The following is a 22,221-nucleotide window of genomic DNA, read 5'->3' on the forward strand; positions in this document are numbered from 1 at the left end:
ACACTCCATTGGAAAAACAGCCACTGTGGCAGGGAGTCAGATACCCATTCTTGGGTCCAGCAGCATAGCCACTGCAGCAAAACATTACGCAAAAGAGCATAGGGAAGTGATAAAGAGTGAGACAGAAGAGGACACCACACAGCTAAATTAGGTAGATTCTGTTGCTGGGACCTCTGCTATACACGAACCACCAAGGTCAAAATGTGTTGACATACCCCTACGACATGCAGACGACACAGCAGAACCACCCCACACGTGAATTATTTTGCTCTGCTCTGCCTGGCTTTGGTCTCTGTATGGTTATGGCAGAAAAGCACTGCAGCTGAGAAAGACACACTATGTTCCCTGACCCAATGTGTCCCTTACCTGGCACGCCATAGCGGTGACATGAGAGGGAGTCTCAGGCGAGAAGGCAGGGCGCAGCGCTGCTCCAACCTTTGTGGAAACGAAGAAATGCGCAGGGCAAGTCGGTCATCAGGAGGAAGACCACCCCTGGCAGAGTACACAGCTTACAATAACAAGGCGGTGTTGGAATTAAATGACTGCTGTCCAAATGGTGACGATCGCAATGTGTAGGTACACTGGGAGTGGCACTGCAAACAAGTGCCATCAGGCATGGAATCTCGAGCTGTGTTAATTTCACTAAGAACCAGTTGGACTTGCTGGCTATACATGACAAAAGTTTACAGCGCAGCTCAGTGGGTTACCTCGATTAAGTCAGTGTTCGTGTTGTTCCGTTCTTCCTTTTCGTCCTTCTTGTTCTGAGCTGTAGAAGTAAGGTTTGTCACATCCATTACACCTCTGTTCCTAACACGGCGTGTTTCTGGCTGCAGCGCCTCCGACACGCACAAAAACGATTGGCTGCCTGCCTTCAGCCAATCCGGGCTCAGCCACATAGGACACCTTGAAATGGACACAACTGCGAGTTCCTCTTCCCCACCCCTGGGCTCACCTGGGCCTGGTACTGCTCCAGTATGACGTGGCCAGGAAATTCCGGCTCGGGCACTTGTGAGAACTGGTCAATGATGAGCTGCGAGGGGAAAGAAAGACGCAGGGCATCAAGATGGCATACAGTGCATGCGGGTGACACTATAGCACCTGGAAAATAGGCTGGTCTGCCATTCAAAGCCTTCAGCACGGTCTTTTTCGTGAGGAAAGCCTTGCGCAGACAGCATACCAGTCGACTGCAGCGCCCTCTTAGTGTACTGGGCCTTCTTGCTACTCACACATTTCACTAAAAACTAAATTGCTGGTTGGATAGCTTTTCCTGACATTATTATTATTTATTTTGTACTTTTTTGTCTATGATAAGGTTATCTAGAAATTTTTAAAACTTAACAGTACAGTGCACTCCTCTAATCATTTCTGTTTACTGCAGAGTGCAGATGGACACAGCTAAAAGCGGCGTGCATGCAGATGACCCTAGATTTTTCCTTTTAATTAACCTAATTCTATAGCAAAAAAGCTATTAGAACAGTAATTTCCCTGAACCATTTGCAGCCCATTGTCGGGCCCTGCCTGAAAACACAACACGTCTGTAGTGGTCCACTGACAGGATACATTTGACTTGGGTGTTCAAGGTTGAATTTCACGGTTTTTCTCACTACAATGCACCCGCACTCTTTTTATACATGATGCACCATCTCTAGAGCGATAAGCGAACTTTGTTTGTTGAAGTTTTCTTCTTTTTGCACTAGGGTGCAGCACAATGTTCAGCATGGGCCTTCAGAATTCCAGAGCGTCTTCACATGTGCGCAGTTCGCCGAGAAGCATGGCCAGTTTGTCGCCGCCGGTGTTCTATGGTGGTGCACTTAGCGAGAGCGGTGATGACTTCAGTGAGGAAGAGAATTGCATGCCTCCATCAGCTAGTGATGAGAGTGATTCAACACGAGATAGCACCGTGAGGATCATTGCATTGTGAGCTACGCATTTTGTCGAAAGACAATGAAATAGTGGATAAAGCTTTTTTTTTTCTGGCCCTTAGATGTTTTCACTGTCCATAGTTTTATTTGGAGGTGCACACAGCTGCAGAATGGTGGTGAAAAAGAGCAGCGAAACCTGCAGTACTGCTGCAAGTTCATCCAACAGCTGGAGGGTGATCTGAGGGGCGAGCCAAAAAGCGGGTCCTGTCTGCTTGCATGGAGTGTGAGTAAAGGCTAGATGGGACGAGCCATTTCATCTACAAGCTCGCAGGCCGAAGCAGCACGGGCTGTGCTGTTCTGCAAGATTTGCAGTAACAACCCTGGCCTGCACCCAGGAGAATGCTTCGAGCGGTTTCACACACTGCTCATATATCGGTAAAGGAGTTGCAAGCACAATGCAAGAGTGAAAGCAAATATCCTGCGAGTTTTTCTTGCATTTTTTGTGTTTTTCTTCGCGGCACCAGACGCAACGCCAGAAACTGGCAGAATAGTTGCGGACCGGAACGGCCGGAAAGTGGTAAATGTTCTGAATAATGTCTCAATGGCAAACATGGTTAGCACTGAGAGAGCGCTGCGGTCGACCAGTGTGCTGTGTTTTGCATGTTTTCATCTCCGTGATGGACGACACAACGTTGTAATGCAAAGCTGGCCCGTACGGCAGACTAGCCACGCTTCTCTAGGGGCCATAGTGATGACACGGTGCGGTGGCCACACAGAGTGGCAAGAGAACTGTACCTGGAGCGTTTTGAGCCCTTCTAGACGCAGGGGATCGCTGTCCGAGGTGGCCGCCATGAAGGCCATGCGCACCAGGTCGGAGAGGTGCAGCACCAGAAAGTCCTCTGCGAGCAGGGAGTGGTGCCCACCGTTGCAGTGCGATAGGCTACGAATAGGACTCAACGTTTTCAAAGAAAAAAAAAAGGAAAGGGTCCCAAAGCGATTTTTAGAAATCCACTTTCAATTTAAACGGGTCAGCATTTGTGGCTTTAGCAAAGCACTGATGTCAAGCTAATCAGGTCCCTGTGGTGAAAGGGTGACTATTGGGCACCCTTGCCCACCCCATCATGCATCACGCTGTTTATTTAGCTTTGTACACTGTTTAGTATGACTAGCCAGAAAAGATGTGATGCAGTGCCTAAAATATCTCACCATGTTACCTATCACATGCCAAAACGGATGATATTCAAGATTTATGCTAAAGCAACAAGTTGAGTGATCAGTAATGAGAAACTTGGGAAAAAAATGCAGCTGTCAACCACAGTCCGATAGAGGCAAGTAGTCACGTTATGGGGGCCTCAGCTCGTATCTCTAACGAATGTTTCTAAGTCAACTGGGTGCCCTTGTGGTCAGCTACAGCCATGGGGCCACTGTAATGCTGGGAATCTGTGCTCGTTGCACAATGCACAGGGCCTGGGTTCCATTCCCACATTCCCACCCCAGACCCCCAAATCCATGTGCTTTTCGGAAACTTCCAACTCAATTACCTTACTTTGTTCACGGGAGCTTCCTTGAGAAATCTGGCACCAATCCAAACATCACTTCAGCTGTTTGTCATTCTTTGAGCTGTAGGCTGTTTTGTGTGCCATTTCCTGACACAAAACGGCAGCAGCAGGCATTTCTTTGGGGGCCACTGCAAACACGCCTGTTTTTGCACCTCTCATTCTAACCACAACGGAGAAAATAAAACAGCGCAAACGACAAAAATGTCATTCTTGTCGCTTCTGCTGTTCAATCCTCTCTGCGTGCTTCACCAACTAGCCCAAGCTTCAATACTAGTCATTCTATTAAGCACAGCTAAGAAATCCCACCACAGGACCAAAAGTTTTGTCAGTTTTTCATCCCCCATTCTTGCTGCTGGTGTAAGGAGCATAGTTTGGCTTCTTGTGCATTATCTGAGAGGAAAGAAAACACCCATTACATCATGACGTGTCATTTAAGCTGATGGCGTGATCCTCCTCGTGGAAAAGGAAACTGAACAGCACTGTGTGTGCGGCATCCTCAGCACACTAGATGAAACAAAGGATGGCTTCCTGCTTCCTCTGCTCAGTGCGCAGAGAGCAGGTGTCAGACAGCAAGTAGCCCATGAGCTTCACATCGACACGTGCTCATTCTTCATTAGTTCATGCCCATGCTAAAATCAGCCCCGAGTTATTTGTCCGATTGCTTGACATTAAATACTTGTAACTGTGGGTGAATGGAGTCATGCAAATACAGCAGGCTGCCTGGTGTGTAACTGCTAATACATTGCTGCTGCTTCAGTTTCCCACCTTTCGCGAGTAGGCGCACCCTTTGTGAATAGAAAAGAGTCTCTCGGTGAACGCAACAGAGAAGAAACGGCCACTCACGCCTGGGGTTGAGGGAGCGCTCCTCGCGTGCCAGGGCCAGGTCAAAGTGGGCGCGGTGGTTCCCCTGGCAGAGGCTGATGATCTTGTGCAGGGACTCAGCGGCAAACACCTTGGTGGGCCAGCGGGGACCCACGGCCGGGTGCGAGGTGGGCTCTTCGCCCGCCTTGATGGCCTCCTCGTCGTCGTCAAACTCGTCGGCCCCGTCGTGCTCCGCCTCCCGCTCGGGGGCAACGGTGGCGGCAGCAGCGGACACCACAGACGCCGTTGTGTCTGCAGAGGCACAGGTCGCGGCAGCACACCCTCCAGATCACCACCACCCCAGCTAGTGTCCCACAACTCTGCTCAAATCAACACCAATGCACCCAAGCAGACAAAACTGCACTGTGTTCCCTTCTCCCACCATTGCCCTTCACACCGTTTATTTTTCGTCATGCCTCACCAGCTCGCCCAAGGGTAGACTTTAGATATGGGAAATTTACAAAGCACGACTACGCACAAATACTGGAAATTTTAGCCTCAGCTGAAGTTAGTATCACTGACTGAAATTAATGGTTGAAGAGAACAGTGATTGGCTGACTGATTAGCATCGTTTACTTGACCAGCCATTTCATTGAGCTATTTATCTGTGCTGTGTGTCCTGTTCAAAAGCTATGTAACTGGCACTGACTGTAGTCACCAGAGTGTTAGCTCTCTATACATGGTGCACACAGAACGACAGCCAAAATACAGAACAGAACAAAACACGGAACAACAGAACGGCACTCCTGCCTCTTGTCTTTTAGCCAGGCTAGTGGTGTTGCACCAGAACCAGAACGGTTGTGGTGGGAAACCAACAAAGTGTTACTGAGCAAGTTTGTGACCAAAGGAAGCAACAATGAGCATTTCGGCAGCCTAGTTGACTGTCCCATAATGCTAACTATTTTGAGCAAGCTCTTCACTAGGTGTGGTCACTTACAGCATATGCACACATCCTTCCAGAACACAATACACATGGCAAGAATGCAATATGTCAGCTGGTGCCAAAACACCAGCACTGCAACAAAACCCCTGCTGCCATAGAACTAATCTATAGTACTAGAGGAAAACCTGTCACTGAAATCGCATATCGAGAAGGGCACTGCCATGCAAAAGTATTTCTCTCATACTTGGCTTGTCTTGCCACATGGCTTTTTTTTTCGCTTCTGAAACCAAAACCAACCAATAAGAGTAAATTTATTTGTACGAAAATAACTTTAATTATTCTTGTACAAAAATATTGCATTGTTTTTGTTTTTCTTCCAGCCAACGCAAAATTTCAGCTTGTTAGCAAGTCGGGCCAAGTAGCGATCAAATACTCCTCCGCGATACACGACAGCTAGCTTGCGAAAGCGTAGCATGCATAACAACACTGCTGTCGGATTTCCCTCCAGTATACGCCTCGAGCTTCGCGATCGCTGCGCCGCCTGCCGCCGTTTCTCCGCGGCGTTGACGGGATTTGCGCTGCGTGGCTGATAGGGGCTCGTGCAGTGTTTTGGTTCTGTTTCGCTTTATTTCGCCTTTCTGCGCCCAAAAAAAAACGTTGTGCTGACGTCTTTAGGCAAAGAGTACGTTTAGGTCACTTAAAAAGCAGCTGCGTCTTCGTAGAGTACGCGATCGCCTGCAACAGCTACCCGCGAACGCGGTTCTGCGCGCTTCGCCACCGCTCCTCCGGGCGTCGGCGACGGTAGCAACATATCACCCCTGTCACCTCCAAAACATCAGGCACAAATGAATTCTACTGCCGCCTCGTTTAGACCTGATAGTGGCACAATGAGCGGTTGACTTCATTTTGCAGCGTGGACGACGAATGCGGCTTCGTTTCGAATATATACGTCGCAGAAAAATATGTTTCGGGGATGTGATTACCCAATCCCGGGCAATAACTTATGACTTTTATAAGAACATAAACCATGCGAAAAGGTTAAGTATATTCCAAGCCTGTGCGTCGTTAAATATGTGCCCTCACACGCCATAAAGCAAGAACCCAGGCAAGTTAATGAAACCACGGAAAAATAAATGCTGTGCAAGTGCGGAATTAAGAAACCTAATAGCTCTAACGGAAATGAACAAAAAACAGTGCGGCTTCTGACATGCTAAAGACGATTGTCGCAACTTTATTTCGCGAGGCACCGGTGGGGGGGAGAGGAGGGGGACGCTGTGTACAAATGCGGAGCTGAATCAAGCAACTACGTTGTAGTAATCACACACACAAATCTAGCGTTCACTTTCCTTGTTTTTATACTGCAACGAACAGCTGATCGTACGGCGGACTCATTTTTGGAAGTATACAGGGTAGGCCGTTCAACAAGCGATGAAAGGTGTCGTTGGTAGAGTGTGGTATGTGATAAGGCCCTCTGATTTCAGTTTCTGCTTTATTCTGCATGCTCCCTGTGCCATATGACGATATTTCGAAGAAGCATTTAGTCACGGACGCGGATTATATTCCAAGCCCGTCTCCGCGCTGCTCGCAGAGGATATATGTAGCAGATGAACGTTTGCGGGCGCTCACCTCACGACAAGACGACTCTGTCGTGTGCTGATCCCCGAGTATAATTATGCATGGTCCATCGTGCTTTTGTTGAATATTCCCGAAATTAACACAGACCGGCTTGTAAATGGTCATGATCAATATCAGGTCTATTGGCAAAGGTAAAACTGGCGTGCTGTCAGGTATGAGTGCTCCGCTGATTATGTAAGCGCACAAAACCGATTTAAATCGTAGTGTATAGCCGTAGAATGAACATCTGAGGAACCGGTAGCTACGGAGAAACTGCCAGTAAATTCAGGTCAGTGTAACTACAATCGGCTCCATCATACGCTGGTTCCGTGACGCTGGCCTGTGAAACACCTGGCGCTTATACAGACCGAATATACCACACTAAGATCGCGTCAGAAACATTTACTCTCGTAAACACACCCTATTTGCGAACAGAGTGACTGCTTCACATAAACATGGATTTCAAACGCCTGCAAACGGTAAATCTCAGTCGTGAACGTGCCGCAAAAGCAGCGGCGGCACTGGGGAGCGGGACGCGGACTCCCGCGGCTGCTTTCGAAACGGGCCGCTAGGGGGATTTCAGTGGCGCCCCTACAGGCCGCGCTCGAGGCCTATACACTAGTATGAAACTCCATGTTCATGAATCTGGCAGCCACCCGACGCCCGGACAGACAAGCAAGCCCCAGTGCGAGAAGAGGAGGAGGGGGAGAGAGAGAGAGAGAGAGAGAGAGAGAGAGAGAGAGAGAGAGAGAGAGAGAGAGAGAGAGAGAGAGAGAGAGAGAGAGAGAGAGAGAGAGAGAGAGAGAGAGGAGAGAGAGAGAGAGAGAGAGAGAGAGAGAGAGAGAGAGAGAGAGAGAGAGACCGGCGGCGGTGAGCACGTCCTTGCAGAGGGTGAGCCAGTGGGCGAGGCTGTCATCGAGCATGGCCTGCAGCATGCTGGTGAGGCAGTCGTGCACGTGCGACACCAGCCGCGGGTCCGTCTCCCGGTCCAGCAGCGCAAACAGCACGCCGGGCAGCTCCGCCTCCCAGGGCAGGGGCGCCCCCTCGCTGGCCCAGCGCTGCCGCTGTTGCTGCTGCTGGCTGGAGCCCGCACCTCCCTTGCCTGTCCACGAGGGGAGAGGGAGAGGAGGGTTGGCACTCGTTTACTTTGCTTATTTATTTATTGGCGGCACGGGGAAGCCAGTTCAAGCACTATACAACAGAAAACTTAACACATTTCTACAGACATACAAATTTTTGCACACACGAACATCTCACGAGCAATACACAAATGTAACTACACATCAGGGGTAAGAAATTATGTGCGCACAAAACAAAAATTATTCAAGCATCACAACACAATTCGGAATGGAGCAAGCTGATATCACTGATTTCAACAGTGTCTCGTGGAAGGTGGTTCCAGTCGCTGGATGACTGCAGGGCACGGAAATACAGCACAGCAACACGGCCCCACCAAATCCAACAACAACCCTCACAACGTCTGCCGCCATGAACGGCATCGCCCAGTAAGCCTCTGTGGTCAGGTAACATGACCCCTAGAGAGGTTGCCGTAAAAGCTGCTGCCCCACGGTAATGTGTCAAACTTAAGAGGAGAAACCTCACAGGACACAAAACAGCGGTATGTGCTTTCTGGGGGTACTTCTTAATATTCTGCTTTTAGTCCGACTCAACCAAACAGTGTAGCCGCACAAGCCACATCCTGCTTCATTTTTGTCACTGTAAGTGCAAGCACATTATGGAGCTAGTTGTGGTCATGTGGAAATGGAGGATTGGTTGATCGATTATGAGGTTTAACGCACCGACACTACACAGGTGATGAGGCACGCCTTAGTGGAGGGCTCCAGATTACGTTTGACCTGCGCGCTGAAATCTTGAACACACGCGTTTTCATTTTTCGCCTCCATCAGAAAAGCTGCCGCCGCGGCTGGGAATCGAATCTGCGTCCTTGGGCTCAGAAGCACAACAAAGCCTTAGTTACTGAGCCACCGCGGCGGTGCAGGAAATGGAGGATAAAACTGCCATTTCTTTTGTGCGCATTGCAGCAGGAAGAAATAAAGCAGAGTGCTAAGGTGTGAAGATGAAAGCTCAGAAAGCACAGCAAGAGGGAAAATGCAAAAAATTAAAGCTGTTCCACTCATTGTAAAAGCTGTCGGAAGTGCAGAGCAGCGATTTACCATAATGGGCTGTAGCGCCGTTATCCGCTCACAGCTGCCACGCAATGCAATTCAAATTTCCCGCCTTAACAGTGCTTGCGCGCCCCCTGCCTAAAACTGCGCCAGCGGGAGTTCTGTTCTTTTTGTGCTTGCTTTTCCTCCCACATGTGCCAGCGTGGCCCTGCCACTTTTTTTCGCTTACTATCGTAAAAGCCAACCCAACAACGTTCCTAACTAGACGAAAGCGGACGCTGCCGGTTAATTATGTATATCTTACCTCAAATGTAGCTGCAGTTTTCTTTGCGCTAAACAACGGGGAGATGTATGACGAGCGCCAGCAGTTCCCGAGTTTCGAACACTTATGACTACATAAACCTTCTGGCTTTCGAAGCCTCTGGGTTACGCCGCAATGACAGCCGCTACAACGGAACGCCGTGTTGCTCTACTTGGGTCCAGCGAGTGAGCTACGACGACAAGGCAAGCTCCTAAAGTTCTCTGCACTTAAAAGGCAGACAGCTTGTCGATTCAAAACACACTGTGAACCCTCACTATAGGAAAGTGCCGTCACGACAAATTCCCGTACAAAAACCGGCCCCGTAGCAACACTCTGTAATGAGGGGACCGGGAAGGGCGCACCATTGCTGCCGGAGTTAAGGGTCGCGTTCTCCTTTGCCCAGGAGCTGGCATGCTCGCACACCTCTCGGGCTTCCCTCTGGGATAGCTGCCTCAGGCAGGCCACGGCTGCCCTCCGCAGCAGCAGGTGGGGGCAGTTGAGCGCGCTCTGCACAACAACAACACAACAGCGACGCATGTGTCCACTCTCTTGGCACAGAGTCAAGTAAGCAGTGGAACAAAGTTGCAAGCAAGCTGAGGAGGACGCAGCTGTTTCTTCTTCGAGATGTGGCAGTCACTCTCGCCTCTTCCTACCCACAAAGAAAGAGGGTGCACACACTTCTCTGCACAGCCTCCTATGTTACTCAGGCTAACACTCTTATACACAACAGATATTATTTACTCGCGGTTGCTAGGGTGTAGAATGTGGAGGAAGGGGCGAGAAGGTGGTACCAAAGACAGTGTTAGGCTCTTTGTCCCACTGCGATATGTGAGCACATGTCCTTTGTGGGATTCGTATGATTGTCACTTGGCTGCACTGCATCTAGGCACTTTTAAGAGCCAGCACACATATTTCAGAAGTTTGGCCACCTTATAGATGCATTGAAGATTGGCCTGTGTTCTTCCTCCTCCTGCAGACCATAGAGTCTGTACTATGGTACAGGTAGCCGACAGTTTTTTTTGGACTCCGAAAATTCGGATTTGCTAGATACAGTGGAATCTCGGTCATACGAATCTCAAGGGGCGGCAAAAATATTCGTATCACCCAAAAATTCGTATCATCAGAAAACGAGAAAAAATGGAAATGTGCCGCGCATGCGGCAGGCGGCGGCAACAAGGCGTCGGCTCTTGCCGTGAAGAGGTGCAGGTAGCTTCAGCGACCGCTTCTAACCTTTTGTTAAGACGCAGCTCAAGGTGTAAACTAAATTGCTCATGCGGTAAAAAGGAGCTGACAGTGTTGGAGAAAACTGCACTATAAAATATCCGCGCCAAATATCCGCCGCGGAGGTGGCCCAGCCAGCTGCTGCGCGCGCTTTCAAACTGCCGCCCTGTAGAACGCGCCTCCCCATTGGCGCAAGTCGGCAGGCTCCTCCCACTGCCGCGCATCATTTTCCGAGCGAGGTAGAATCGTAGAATCTGACACAGGGCCGAAATCGTCGACACGGGCGTCAAAAGCATGCGCGCTCATCGCCGACGCGACGCACGCACACGAACTCAAGCATTCAAGCGTGAACCGTGTGCGTCGGCGTTGCGCGTGCGTTATTTTCACGCCTGCGTCGACGATTTCGCCCCTGCGTCAGATTCTACCTCGCTCGGAAAATGATGCGCTACGCACGCGGCAGTGGAGGTAGCCTGCCGACTTGCTCCATTGAGGAGGCGCACTTTTCACGGCGGCAGTTTGAAAGCGCTCCGGACAGCCCGCTGGCCCCGCCGGAGATGGTTAGGCTTACCACGGTGGCGGATATTTGATCGGCGCTTCCCCTAATCGCGCGGACGATGCTTTGTAGTGTCGTTTTCGCCCACATTATCAGCTCCTTTTCTGTACAAGCGACTTCATTTGTGTCTTAAGTGGCATCTTAAAGAGCGATCAGTAGCGGTCGGTCGAGCTACCCGCACCACTTCGCGGCCGGTGACGCCGCCATGTTACCGCCGCGTGCAGCATGCGGGTGGCATTCGCGGCGACGTCAGCGCGCCTGCGGCGTGTTTTCGTTCACGCTCCATACGGTTCACGCTTCAACATAATCGACGCGCAAGTGGCGCAGGCAACACGGCAAGGCGACAACAGGATAGGTAGAGCGCGGGCATAGATGGAAGACATCCGTATAGGGGGAGAAATGGCTGGAAACGCTGATTGGTCAATGTGTGTGACGTCATTAAAATATGCATGACGTCATTATTTTTTTGGCGCTAGATTTGTTTGTTTAGTTGTTGTTTTTCCCCAGAAATTTTTCCCTAGTCTTTGGTAAAGCGCTAGAATGCCTCCCTAGTCTGCCTAGTCCCCGCGCTTGGCCAAAATGGCGAAAGCTCTTGCTTTTCAAGCGGGCTTCTTTGTGTTGAGATTGCAGAAGTTAGCTACTGAAGGGAAAATGTGTTAAAGACATGCATATACCTTAAAATTCGACCGATGCAATCGTCGCTTTCACGCAAGAAGAATCTGGTTATTCATCATGGTGTGGTGTGTTGAGTTTCAGCACACTGCAGATGCCACTGCCCGCAGTAAAAAAGGTGAGGCATCCATGTGCTCTGTTATTAGTGCTCGGTTATTTTTATTTTGGCCTTCTTGTTTACTTTAAACATTCCTTTTACGTGAAATTTTTGGGTCCGGTTGTTTTTCTTTTGCAGAAGGTGCACGCTCCACGTGCGTCATTCCATGAACTCAGTTTGTTCAGGGGAAAAAAAAGGGAGATAAAACAAGTTTTGACGACAGATTTGTTCGTGGAGCGATCGCATTGTATTCCATATTTTTCCTGCGTGGCGTGTGCAGGTATTATTGTTGCGCCTGTGCACTGAAATGACGACCGTCCCTGTGGAAATGACATCACCCCCTTTGTCCACCCTGTTCAGAGCCTCAACCTTAGCAGCAAGGCGTACTTTCTAATAACATTTCGAGACCGCTTCGAACATTCCACAAATAATAAGCTTAAGCGCTTGCCTATCGTGAAATTCCTGATAGCAGATTGAAATGTTGTGTTGACATGGGCAGTGCATGCTTTAACGGCGGCGTGAATCACCAAAAATGGGTTTAGATTGCGATGTGGTGTGGCTACGCAGCGCAAGTGTGAAGGCCCGTTCGCACTTGCGACTGGAGCGATAGAAGCGACGCGATTGCTGTCCGCGGCGACAAAAATTGGTCGAGACCAAACGAACAAGGAAAGCGGCAGAAATCTCGTCGCTTCTACCGCTCCAGTCGCAAGTGTGAACCACTTGCGACTGGAAAGAAACATATGTAGTTCATGTAATTGTCCTGTATTTCCCATGAAATACTCTGTGTTTGATGCCTAATAAAATAAGCTGTATCCAAAAGCTGAACCTAATCGGCGGGGGCTTACGGCGAATGTATGACACGCTTCTATTTTTGTGCGCCTTCGGAAAACCCTGTTGCAGTAGACGATTACTTGTGGCTTCGCCGGAATGTTTTTTGTTGTTGTTTTACTCACAGAGCCTGCCTGACAGTACATCCGCCAGGTGGTAAGTGCGAGGCTCCTACAAAATAAGGCAAGAGCAACTCGCAAGCCTTGCCTAATTACCTGGCATAGCACAAAATCTGATATGGCTGTGGCTATTCTCATTGCATCCGTGATAATCCCTTGTATAAATTTTTCGCGGCAGTTGTTTCTCGTTAGCCGACTGGGGTCCGCATGACAACCTGCCAGTAAATTTCTTTTGAACCCACTCTTCCGGCATCCGTGAAAATTTCTTTTTAAAATTTCAGTCGGCTCCCGTTTGCTGTCTACATAGATGTTTTTTCCACCAGCAAGACAGATAGATCTGCGCTGCTTTATGCACAAGCGATAAAACTATATGTTTCAATGGAGCCAGGCATACATCGCATTTTGTGATAATGTGCTCAGGCAGCGCAGACATGGGCCGCTTTAAATAAAGTTTGATCTCTCTCTCTCAGGCAAGCCGAACAACAAAGTGCATAGTGAAACTAGTAAGGCTTGAGCCTGGAGATTAGCTATGTTATGGCTAGCAAGAAATGAGCAACCGCGGGTAAATGTAACAAAAACGTTTTCAAGGAGGGACTTGCAATAATTTGTGTGCACGCCGCCATTATTGCTGCTCACGAACCTCATGCCCCCGTGGATGCAGCACTAACGTATCTGGTAATACTTCAGGGTCTTGGGCATCTTGCTGTCAATCTTTACATCACGCTTTTTCACTCCTGTGATAGTTCTAGTGTCTCTCTTCCAAAGCTGCACGTGGTTTGCAGCGCGGTATGCAGACATTTTTGCCAAGAGCTCATCAAATGTGGCAACCAATGGAAAGTACCTCGTGGCCAGTTTCCTTCATTCCTTGCGATGGAGCACGTTGGTTGTGGCATCAGTCCTTAATTGAGGTGGTGTGGTGGAGCACTGAACGAGTGCAGGTGGATGCGCAGCTACTGCAGAGGAGGCCTCCCCCTTTGGCGCGCTGCAGCCAGTCGATGTGGCCCAGGGCCTGCTGCTCTACTGCCATCCTGATTGTCCACACCCCCGCCTTGGCCAGCGTCTTGTGGCACTGTGAGCTCCAAAGCAGGCACAGGCGCCTTTGCGGCAGTCACCCTCCAACTGCCACCAATTTGGTTTCGGCAAGGTGACCAGCGGCAGCGCACACATCAGCAGCCCTACAGCCAAAGGCTGTCTGTTGGGAGCAGCCACAGTCTTGGGCGGCCACCTTACTCACAGCCGAGGTGGCCATCCGGTCCTGGCACGGAGCTACTTGGCGGCCTGGCAGAAGCCATCTCGGTGGTCCAGCATGAGCACCAGGTAGCGCACCCTGGTCTTCCACCCGAGCTGCTCGCTGTCGATTTGCAGGCATGTGACCCTGCAGCAGGCCTGGGTGTCCCAGTGAACAAGCATCGCCTCCATCTCGGTGCCCGACAGCTGCAGGCTGACATTGGCGAGCTTGGCCCGCACTGCATCCGGGGGTGCCTGCAGCTGCAGAACGACGCCTCGGCAGCCCGCCATGGGGCCTAGTGCCTACAGGGCCGCCGCGGCGACGTACACAGACAGGTACACCCTGTGCGCCCTTCTACTGGGCAGGCCGTCTGATAGTGCCACTGTGACCATGTTGAAGAGTAAGGGGCTGACGACTGTGCCCTACAGGGTGCCCACATCCACTGGTTGAGGCACCGACAGGGCGTTGCCTACCTGCCTTTGTGCCATGAGGCCCGTCACGAACGCCTCGACGGAGCCCCGCAGCTTGTCCGCAATGCCGGCCTCCTTTATGGCCAGGGAGATGACAGGGTGCTGGAGGTTGTTGAAGGCACCCTTTATCCCCCCCCCCCCTGATAGAAAAAAAAAGCGCGGAAGTTTGCAAGCGCCCTTAACCCTTTGAGGGTCGAATTTTTTTGAAAAGAACTTTCCCTGGTGGTCAAATTAGTTTATTGCGGATTTGGAATGTACAAAATGCCTAAAGTCATGATTAAATGGTAAAAAATTATCAGGAACAGTATTTTGGGGTCAGCATCACTTAGAACTGAAAAATGTTCAATAGTATTTCAGAGTGTGGTATTCCTTGAAACACGGGTCTATGCACAGTGCCTTATCGAAGTCTGCACACATACAGCGCATGTCCGAAAATGAGCTGTCTTCTTCCGAAAAAAAGGCTGTCTTCCGATTCAGATTCGGTGAAAGGAGTAAACTCAGAGTCGGAAGAGTCATCGCGGTCGGTGTCATCAGAGCAGGCAGTTCGTTGGGCCATATCGCTGCTTTGCCGTGCATCTGAAGAACTCGAAGGCAACCCAGTAAACGAGGAGAGCGAGAAAACGCCGGTGATAAACAAGCTAATAGCAGCGCCAATATAGATAGAAATCAACTTCCGCCGCCCCCACAATGGAGTCTCCGATTAGGTTACTTCAGTTCCAAGCAAGGAGGGCAAGAATACCTAGTGAGCGTGGGTAATAAACAAGATAAGAGCAGCGCCAATATAGATCGAAATCAACTTCCGCCGCCCCTGATAGCGAGCGTCGATCAAGTTTCGCGCGCCTCCGATGCGATCACGTGGCGAAACTGAAACCACGAAACGTGTTAACACGTACAGACGCCGTAACGCGCTGAAGCCAGAGAGTTCTGTTTTTCACCGCAAGAAGGTAGCACAATCAAATTTCAAACACTTCTTGTAAGTCCCAGGAGGTGGCAGCACCTCCCAGGGAGCATGCATCGTTAATATGGCGCGAAATTTCAAACGGATGCTCGAAATCGTACCCGTACGGCAAAGACCTTGCGGGACGGAAAACCACCGCAGTACACGTACGGCAAAAACCCTCAAAGGGTTAAAGGCTATGAAGATAAAATACATGTTTGGTTCATTAAAAAGACTGCCTTGTCTCGATAACAATGATATCAGTCTTACAGCAAACTTCGAAGGAATTATCGATATATTAAATTAAACATTTGAAGCAATGGCGAATCCCCGCCCACTTTCCAGCGGCGATTTCACTATGACAGCACAGGATCTTGTTGGATGATTGGTGCCCAACGACCTAAGTCATCGCCAAGGAACATGATTGCGTGATTTTGAGGGGCCTTCATTGATCTTATCACGCGCAAGAACAGCGCTGTTAAGGGCGAAAATTACATGAACCTGGCAAGATTAGTCCACACGCAAAGCGGAATAATTCAGCCATCGGCATTTGTTAAGTCATGCCAGTTTAAATTTGCGCTTCTGTTTTGAGTCTCATCGGGGCGGAGAAGCTTGTGCTTTTGTAACATAATGAATCTGGTTGACATTTCTGCACAACCCAAATTAGAGTCTGCTGTAATGAGCTTGGTGTTCTCAAGTAGTTGCATTCCTAGCGGTCACGTTTTCAATGCTTCGTGCATAAATGCCCTATAATCTGCCTGAAGGCGTGTACTATCAAGCTATACCTTTTCTGGAGCAGCCACCCCCTTTAGTTACCACTGCCAGATGAGGTAGAGCAAGTCACTGCAAAGTTTGCCATTCAATGCTGTATCTAACTTTATATTTAGCAAGAAAAAATAACGCAAATACGGCGATGTCTGACCATACTCTTGCGGGCAGGCATGTTCTGTGCAAGCTGAGCAAAATACTGCTACGTTTTGAATTTTGTCGTGAGATCTGATGAAAGAGTTATAATGCGGTCCTACCATTTTGGTTTCAAACTTTAATGAAAGGACATACTTTTTTAGCTGACGCGTGCGCTGCCATTTTTCAGCAGAGTTCACACTGCCGGTTTTAAAGCTAAACGATAAAAAAAGTATTTGCACTTCATGAGCATGGGCGGTTCTGGAATGTATAGGGCGCACAGAAGTTTTGTAGTTTTCGTTGCAGACGCGGGAAATGGAAATTATGTTTGAAATCTTCTTTGTCCACCAGAAAACGGAGGATTGGGCAGCTGTGCAGAGCCAGCATGACCTTCGGGCATGGTGCGATGCCCGAAACAAGTCAGCATTTTGTTTCCCGGAGTGCACCAAGAAAACATGCGTATTGGCATGGCCCCGCATACAGAAAGACCAAAGACTACCATGCTTTAGCATGAAGCGGACAGTAATGACGCAGTTAAACTATTTCCTTGGTTGACAGCGACCGTGATGTTCAAACTAAAGCATGGTTTCAGGCTACGACAGAATAGATTGGCTAAAAATTGCAAAGTTGTTTACCGTGATAATTCTTTGGTTATTTCGGTTACTTAAGAAATGCTGACGATTGCTCAAAATGTGCTTCATGCAACATTTTAGAATGTATCAGTTGTGTATCAGGGAAGAATCACATTGGCGCGCACCCGTATGTGTGTGTGTGTGTGTGTGTGTGCGCGTGTCGAGGGGGGGGGGGGGGGGGCGTGAGGGGAGGGGGCTGGCGGAGGTGTGCTGGTGCTCTTGAGAGGGCCTGTTGTAAGTGGCCGTTTATTTAATTAGGAAATTCTGTTGTCATGCACGACCGATTGAGCCTTGAAAGAACGATAGTCCTGCGCCCACAGAACTTCAAAGAAGGCCAGGAAGCGTTAAAGGAAAATTCTACCAGAAAGGCACCCCCCCTACCCAGCGATGGGAGATCTTGATGTCCAGCCCCGACCTGTCGACGCAGCAAGAGCTCGCGTCCAGGGGCAAGGAGCTATTGGACTCATATGGGACTCGTGAATAGGGTTCCACCCCGTCTGACGCCTGCGAGCGTCAACTGAAATGGGCTCAGCGAAAGTTGTTTCTCTCTCTCTCTAGAGCTCTTCTTTGCCACCAGTACGAAAGTCCTTCACTTGCGCTGCGCACACTGCTACATGGTTTTAAAATTGGGTGTAGCAGTGGATTGCAGCCAGAACAAATATATATTTCATTCTTCATGTACTGATGCTACGCTGTCCCGATACACTCTGAGTAATCCTCTCCAACTTCGTGCATAATAAAATATTTGGGCCTTTACAGGAGTTTAATTTACATTTTCCCTCATTAAAAGTCGCCTATCCGCTCCACCGTGGGTGCTTTCAATTACCAATTCAAACGCAAATACTGCATTCGGAATAAAACAAGATAGACATTTTTTAGCTCGGAGACACAAGGTACTGTGGCATCGTGTAAATATTACGAAGTGAATATTTAAATATCAAAGAATGCATAATTGATCTGCACCGCACAACTTAACGTACAATGCAACCTCCATCGTCAAAGGACATCAGTGATCATGTAAGGATTAGTGACTGGAAGAAAATGACTTACTATTCGATATCGCCGTTGTGACTCCGGCCCCTGAATATACACTGCTCTGGGCAGCCGAATATGGCCATCTGATCGTTGTTACTGTCGCGACGCCGTCTGCCTGTGGCAGGGCTGGTGACCGTCGTGCCTTCACATTTAGGATAAAGTCTGGAACTGGCTCGGGGAACCGCAGCACGCCCTTTTTGTCGACCCGCTGTTTTGCAGTTTCCTAGGTTAGGGGAGAATACCGCCGAACAAATCTGCCTAATCGCGGGGGTGAAATTGACTGTCGCAACATCGCCGTCGGAAGGGGACAACACTCAGTGCGCGCAATCTGAGCCCACTCCAACAAAACCCTCCGGGCCTCGACAGAAACGTGAAAAAGGAAGAATGAAGGGCTGACGCGAGGAAGAGGGGCGTACCTTGCGGTGTGTCTCAATCGCAAAGGCCCTCTGCCCGCGCACGGCATTCATTCAGCTAAACTGCACGTTTCACCCATTACGTAGCCCATCGCATTCTTCAGTTACCTTGCACGAGTCTTGAATGTGTGCCCATGGCCACTTGATCTCCCCCTTTCTAGGAGAGGGAGCAGCCGTGATCAGCCACTGCCGCTTGCACATTGTTCTGCTTAACATACAAAGATCGTCTGTTCCCGTTCGGGCCTGCATTGTACCAGTCTTCAACCATCAATGGCCGGCGGTCCCTCTTTTTTTCCGCCGCGAGTTAGTGCGGACCGTGGTGCAGACCACTCCATGCTTCCCCGGACGAGTCAATCTCCTCTGCTGAGAACAACTCAGCCGGCCAATTATTCTCGGTCTTGCCGCATGTCTCGCACAAAGGGATACAACGCATGCCTTTGGCGTCCCGTGCGCTGAGCTTACCCGAAGGCACCGTAGCTTTTGGGGCTGCACCCCTCCGAAATCATCCCTCAGCGGTTCGCACCCCTCAGGTGCTTCGTTTCGTCACGGCCGGACTCGGCTCCCTTCCATGCGAAGGGTAGACATGCACTTTCGTGGCATTTTCATAGCATTTCGTGGAAAGTGCCATTAGTGGCACTTTCAAAAATATGCCGCTTTGTTCACAGGCGACGTACCAGGCATACAGGCAGCATGGCGATGGCCGGAAAAATTTCGGAGGGGGGGGGGGGGGGGGGGGGGGGGGGGGCTGAAGCCCGGTCAGCCCCCCCCCTCCCCTCCTCTGGCTACGCCACTGCATCAAGTAGCACGAGGGCTGCCACCTGCCTGGGGGCGATTCCACGAGAGAACGAACATGCGTGTGCATGACCATTTTTTGTTCATTCTTGTTTTTTGATTATATATGCGCGCAATATGGAAACCCCCGAAAATCAAGTTTGTTTTCTCCTGAGGTGCGTAGTTCGGGAGAAAAAAATGTTTGAATGTGCCCGGAGCGCAGCGGTGGTTCTGGCAACTGCAGATTTTTTCAAGTTTGCGTCTCTGTGTACGTCAAGGAGTACAAGGGGTGTGTATAAAATGTTTTGGGCCAGAAACTAGACCAGAATGCTAATCAGTGTAACGCAAAATCAGTGTCCAGCAGCGGACAAAAAATTTAGAAAAAAATTGTGAATTCGGCCCAGACGATAAATTGTTACTGTTTTTGACGCCCCCTATCTACATGTCTTCTTTTCTGAAAAACCTGCAAGTCGGCCATTTTGTTGGCCATACGTGCCTGAACGCATCAGCAAAAGATGGTGTTTGTAGAAAATTTATAAGTACTAAAAAAAATTGAATAACTTTGGCTCTTTTTCAGAAATTGCGCAAATTGAAAACTCAATATAAAAAAAAACCCATACTCGATTTTCTTCAAAATTGCGGAAACAAGACTCCTTTACTTGGACAACAAAACTGTGGAAAAACATGCTGCAAAATTTTGTTCATAACAAAGTTATAAGGGGCCAAACTTGGGGCTCGCGCGACGCGTCTTGGCGCGCCGCGGTAAGTTGCGCGGGTGTACATGGGCGGTAATTCACATTTCACTGCCACATGCTGGCACGATCAATCTCTTTCCAATATTCCCAACGAAAAAAACTATTCTGGATATTCTTCTTTTTTTTTTTTTTTTTTGCCCGCCTCTGTTTCCATAATGTGTTCTTTAACGAGCTAACTTTCTGGCCGATACCAGCTCAAAAGCGCTCCTTTGCGTACGCCACTCTTCTTATAGGAAAAGGAAAGAAGGATTCGAAACAACAGGAAAAGTTTTTCCAGTGGTTATACCGGGTAGAAGTGGTAGGAGTGGTCGATATTTTCTATTATTATGGCGCTTCGGTCACAGCACAAGTAAATTACTGAAGGTATTTCAGATTTTCTTCACAAGAATATTTATTCAAGTAAAAGACACAAGTTTGTAAATTGGCTGCCAGACTACCGTGATTAATTATTTACAGACAGGAACACAGCAAAAGGCATACGTGTGGAAATACAACTCAAGTAAAATCTTTATAATATCTGCACCACAGCTTCATCGAGCGCTCATTACAGTCAAGCACAGGAAACTGAAAACGGGCAAATGGCAGTGGGCTCACTTTCAGCGGTTCTGGTGACAGTTAAACGCTGTTCGTTTGGGTGTGTTCCTTCGTGACAGATCACACGTGCCAGGACTGGATGCCTCGGATGCGTGGCAGACGCTTCCATTCTTCGCGCTTTTCCATGCGAAACTCTTCGATGCCTGTGCTAGATGCGTGAATCAGGGTCACCTTCTTTAGCTTGCTTGGCAACTCGGCAATCATTTCAGCTGCTGACCGAATGACGTTGGTGCTGCCTGCCCTCAGGTTGTGTAACGAAGCGTGATGTTTTACAATACCACCAACTCCATCACACGAGTTTTTTTCCGTGTCCGGTAGCAGAGAACAGCCACTTCACAGACATGTAGTTTGCTCTGGAAAGTTCGTACAGCTGATATTTGTTCTTGAAATGGCTGGCTGCACCGTCACTAACGTAAACAACGTGGCTGTACACAGGGGCACTTTCTTCCAGGCATTCGTGCACCTTGTGAAGCGCATAGCATGCATGTGCGGTATCGTGTTGCATGTACTGCAAAGCTCTGAACTGGTTTTCTTGTAGTTACAACGCACGTAAACAGTGAAACCTGTGTTTTGTGCCAGTGGTACGACTGGACTTCATTTGGCAGAGTAACTGTCCAATTTTCAGCGAAGTCGAAGTGCAGTGCAATGCTTGATCGCCGTTCGCATCTTTTCGCTTCGTTTATGGCAATGGCCTGGGTCCGCCTAATATAGTCATGGGAAATCCACCTGGTGACCCATTTGCCTAGCTCCTTCACGAATGCAGCTGGCGGTACACTTTTTTTTATCAGAGAACCATTTCCCATACAGCGTACGTGACGTCTTTTTCGTCCGAAACGACCAAAGCGGACATGGTAAGGTTGTCGGCCATTGGGCATTGCCGGCACTCACCCAAGAAACACTGCGTCGATGGTGAGGTGCAAAGACAAAGCTCCTTTAAGTTCATTCTTCGGTCAACCCCTGTAACGTTTTGCAGGGCCAAAGCAGACAGGTCGGCATTTGCACAATAAACGCAGACGCACACTTCATGCTGGGGTGAGTGCAAGACCCATTTCGGGCGCAAAGAATAAAACCGAAGGTCAATCCATTCCCTCCCTTGTAACTGCCCGTGCGCCATTTGTTTCGGTTGCCTGCGCATCGGAGGAACCTTTGTTTTTTGTTTTGCATCCCGCAAAACACTGGCGCCGCAAAGGAGCGCTTTCGAGGTGGTATCGGCCAGAAAGTTAGCTCGTTAAAGAACACATTAGGGAAACAGAGGCGGGCAAAAAAAAAAAAGAAGAAGAATCTCCAGAATAGTTTTTTTCGTTTGGGAATATTGGAAAGAGATTGACCATGCCGGCATGTGGCAGTGGAATGTGAATTACCGCCCGTGTACACCCGCGCAACGTCCGGCAACAGCGGCCGGAACTTACCGCGGCGCGCCAAGACGCGTCGCGCGAGCCCCAAGTTTGGCCCCTTATAAATTTGTTCTGAACAAAATGATGCAACATGTTTTTCCACAGTTTTGTTGTCCAAGTAAAGGAGTCTTGTTTCCGCAATTTTGAAGAAAATCGAGTATGGGTTTTTTTTTATATCGAGTTTTCAATTTGCGCAATTTCTGAAAAAGAGCCGAAGTTATTCAATTTTTTTAGTACTTATAAATTTTCTACAAACACCATCTTTTGCTGATGCGTTCAGGCACGTATGGCCAACAAAATGGCTGACTTGCAGGTTTTTCAGAAAAAAAGAAAATGTAGATAGGGGGCGTCAAAACAGTAACAAACTATCGTCTGGGCCGAATTCACGATTTT

The 22,221-nt window shown here is 49.1% G+C and overlaps 1 protein-coding gene across 4 annotated transcripts in view; it reads right to left on the bottom strand.

Moving 5' to 3' along the window:
* LOC144149351 (HEAT repeat-containing protein 5B) overlaps positions 1-22,221 on the bottom strand; it is an 81,034-nt gene that overhangs the window by 26,231 nt on the left and 32,582 nt on the right. For all 4 annotated transcript variants that reach the window (XM_077680912.1, XM_077680910.1, XM_077680913.1 and 1 more), the window contains 6 exons: positions 9,569-9,713; positions 7,642-7,881; positions 4,265-4,534; positions 2,658-2,761; positions 953-1,030; positions 367-435 (listed from right to left, as the gene is read on the bottom strand). In XM_077680912.1, the coding sequence (XP_077537038.1) occupies positions 367-435; positions 953-1,030; positions 2,658-2,761; positions 4,265-4,534; positions 7,642-7,881; positions 9,569-9,713 (906 nt within the window). The remainder of the gene's footprint in view (positions 1-366; positions 436-952; positions 1,031-2,657; positions 2,762-4,264; positions 4,535-7,641; positions 7,882-9,568; positions 9,714-22,221) is intronic.

This window comes from Haemaphysalis longicornis, unplaced genomic scaffold (assembly GCF_048455015.1).
Source record: "Haemaphysalis longicornis isolate Haplotype H1 unplaced genomic scaffold, Haemaphysalis longicornis Haplotype H1 scaffold_8, whole genome shotgun sequence".
Taxonomy (NCBI): Eukaryota; Metazoa; Arthropoda; class Arachnida; order Ixodida; family Ixodidae; genus Haemaphysalis; species Haemaphysalis longicornis.